Below are 3,357 nucleotides of genomic sequence, written 5' to 3'. Positions count from 1 at the left end.
AGCGGTGAAGTAACGCACGCTTTACTACGGTAATAGTCGAGTTCCCGCCCCGCCACTCCCCTCCACGGTGACGTAACGCGCAACGCTACTTACCCGTAATCAACTTCCTACTGTGACGTGGCACTCATTACGCAACTGGCAAGCACTGCAGCTATATAAGTGAGCTGCACAGCTGGTACCAGTCAGTTAGTCCTGGAGCTACCGCCGAGTTATAAAGTAACAGTCGCCGAGTTGAAACATAGCAGCCTGCGAGTGTGCGATACTTAAGAAGTCAGCGAGCGGAAGACTTTTCGTGTGCTTTCCAGACATAGTGAGTGCTGTAGTACAGTTATACTCGGAGTGTGTAATTCAGGGAGACTTGTATAGCTCCCGCGTTATTAGTACGTGAAGACAAGTGAAGATTGTGTTAAGAGATTTTGTTGTAGGGTTTGTAAAGTGTGGAAACCCGTAATAGTGTGATAATTAATTGTAGCCGATATTTGTAGATTGTTCAATAAACCAATTAACGATCTCTACGGCGTATTCAGTAACGAAACACATTACAATATTATTACTTTGCATCAATATTTTGTGAGTATTAGAAACAGGTGAGAGTGTTGCTTTGTAATTAGACATAATTTATTCGAATTTCCTGGACACGCCCCTTCTCCAAAGATGATTCTTTAATTGCAAAAATGAATATCACGGTCAGTGGCGTTTCTTGGTGGAGGCCATGTTCATCTGGCACCCAACTGAGTCAACTGGAGGTGAAACATTCACAACACTGGCCAACCAAAGGGAAACAAAGACGTCATGTGTGTCACTAAATAAGAAAAGCAGGAACAACCTTTTTCTATTGTACAAAGAGTCACGTTGAGCTGTGTGTCATGGACTGCTTCGAGAAGTGGCACACGCGCTTTGAGATTGTGTGGTATCATAAACTGTGAAGTGACTGCATACTTCTGTATAAATTTTATATACATATGTAGCTGTTGGAAAGCATTTGCACTCCTGCTTCTACACAGTGTGGTGTGCCCAATACCATTTCACACATCCAGAAATAGTGGCCATTTTCTGGCAAAAGCCAAACATTTACATTGTCAAGGGATCTTGTGTGGCAACCAAGGAGATGACTCATATGGATTTGCTCATGGTATCATGGTAGACATATCTATTGAACTTACACTATACTATTATTCTTTTTGAGGCCTATTATACACACATACATATACAGCCTTTATTGTTATTTCATTCTAGGAGCCTATCCGCTATTATTTGAATGCCTGTCCAGCCTTACAAATGCATAATTTCATTTAATAATGCAATTTGTGAGACAGTCGCAGTGGAGCTTAACTACTCTTGACTCAGAAACCTCCACACATGCTGATGGACTCAGGCTTACACCACACAAGGGGGTGTGCTCTCTGTCCCTCCCTTCCCTCTCTGTGACCACTTTCACCCCTACTGATTTACTATCTCACTGTACTGAGGCTTCAAACTCATTTCTATTCTTACTAGGATTTCTCATGTTATTTATTCTCATTTTCCAGGGTAACTTGAATGTACTTCAACCTGTATGTGGTGAGGAGCGGCAATATTCCTGCAATGAGTGTGGTGAATTATTCAGTCACCAGATAATTCTGAGAGCACATCAGCGCATACGTAGTGGGGAGAAGCCTTATTGTCGTGATGGATGGAAGAAGTCGTTTAAAAAGCAGAGTCATCTGAAGACACATTAGAGCATATATATTAGGGAGAAGCCATATTGCTGTGATGAATGTAGTATGTCATTCAGTGATCTGAGTAGCCTGAGGAAACACCGACGCATACATAGTGGGGAGAAGCCATTTTGCTGTGATGTATGTAATAAGTAATTCAGTCAGCAGAGTCATGTGAAGACACATCAACGCATACATAGTGGGGAGCAGCCATTTTGCTGTGATGTATGTGATAAGTCATTCAATGATCTGAGTAGCCTGAAGACACACATACATAGTGGGGAGCAGCCATTTTTCTGTGATGTATGTAATAAGTCGTTCAGGCAGCAGAGTAATTTGAAGAAACACCAACGCATACATAGTGGTGAAAAGCCATTTTGCTGTGATGTATGTAATAAGTCATTTAGAAAGCAGAGTCATCTGAAGACACATCAGAGCATACATAGTGGCGAAAAGCCATTTTGCTGTGATGTATGTAATAAGTATTCAGTGATCTGAGTAGCCTGAAGAAACACCAGTGCATACATAGTGGTGAAAAGCAATTTTGCTGTGATGTATGTAATAAGTTACTCAGTCAGCAGAGTAATTTGAAGACACATCAACGCATACATATTGGGGAGAAGAGATATTGTTGTGATGTATGTAATAAGTCATTCAGTTTTCAGAGTAGCCTGAAGAGAGACCAATGCATACATACTGGCGAAAAGCCATTTTGCTGTGATGTATGTAATAAGTATTCAGTGATCTGAGTAGCTTGTAGAAACAGCAACGCACACATAGTGGGGAGCAGCCATTTTGCTGTGATGTATGTAATAAGTATTCAGTGATCTGAGTAGCTTGTAGAAACAGCAACGCACACATAGTGGGGAGCAGCCATTTTGCTGTGATGTATGTAATAAGTATTCAGTGATCTGAGTAGCTTGTAGAAACAGCAACGCACACATAGTGGGGAGCAGCCATTTTGCTGTGATGTATGTAATAAGTATTCAGTGATCTGAGTAGCTTGTAGAAACAGCAACGCACACATAGTGGGGAGCAGCCATTTTGCTGTGATGTATGTAATAAGTATTCAGTGATCTGAGTAGCTTGTAGAAACAGCAACGCACACATAGTGGGGAGCAGCCATTTTGCTGTGATGTATGTAATAAGTATTCAGTGATCTGAGTAGCTTGTAGAAACAGCAACGCACACATAGTGGGGAGCAGCCATTTTGCTGTGATGTATGTAATAAGTTACTCAGTCAGCAGAGTAATTTGAAGACACATCAACGCATACATAGTGGTGAAAAGCCATTTTGCTGTGATGTATGTAAGAAGTTATTCAGTGATCTGAGTAGCTTGTAGAAACAGCAACGCACACATAGTGGGGAGAAGCCATTTTGCTGTGATGTATGTTATAAGTCATTTAGAAAGCAGAGTCATCTGAAGACACATCAGCGCATACATGGTGGCGAAAAGCCATTTTGCTGTGATGTATGTAATAATTCATTCAGTCACCAATGTCATCTGAAGAAACACCAATGCATACATAGTGGTGAAACGCCATTTTGCTGTGATGTATGTAATAAGTCATTCAGTCAGCATAGTAATTTGAAGACACATCAACGCATACATATTGGTGAAAAGCCATTTTGCTGTGATGTATGTAAAAAGTCATTCAG

At 41.0% G+C, this 3,357-nt stretch overlaps 1 protein-coding gene across 1 annotated transcript in view; it reads left to right on the top strand.

Annotated features, from left to right (window-relative positions):
* Positions 1-1,718, top strand: part of LOC111862243 (zinc finger protein 665-like) — a 6,207-nt gene extending 4,489 nt beyond the window's left edge. The window contains exons 2-3 of the mRNA XM_023847454.1: positions 969-1,140; positions 1,530-1,718. Of these exons, the coding sequence (XP_023703222.1) occupies positions 969-1,140; positions 1,530-1,718 (361 nt within the window). The remainder of the gene's footprint in view (positions 1-968; positions 1,141-1,529) is intronic.
* Positions 1,719-3,357: the final 1,639 nt, after the last annotated feature.

Source organism: Cryptotermes secundus, unplaced genomic scaffold (genome assembly GCF_002891405.2).
Source record: "Cryptotermes secundus unplaced genomic scaffold, Csec_1.0 scaffold14687, whole genome shotgun sequence".
NCBI lineage: Eukaryota > Metazoa > Arthropoda > Insecta > Blattodea > Kalotermitidae > Cryptotermes > Cryptotermes secundus.
Note: the sequence above shows the minus strand (reverse complement) of the source record. Positions and strands in the feature narration are given on the sequence as shown.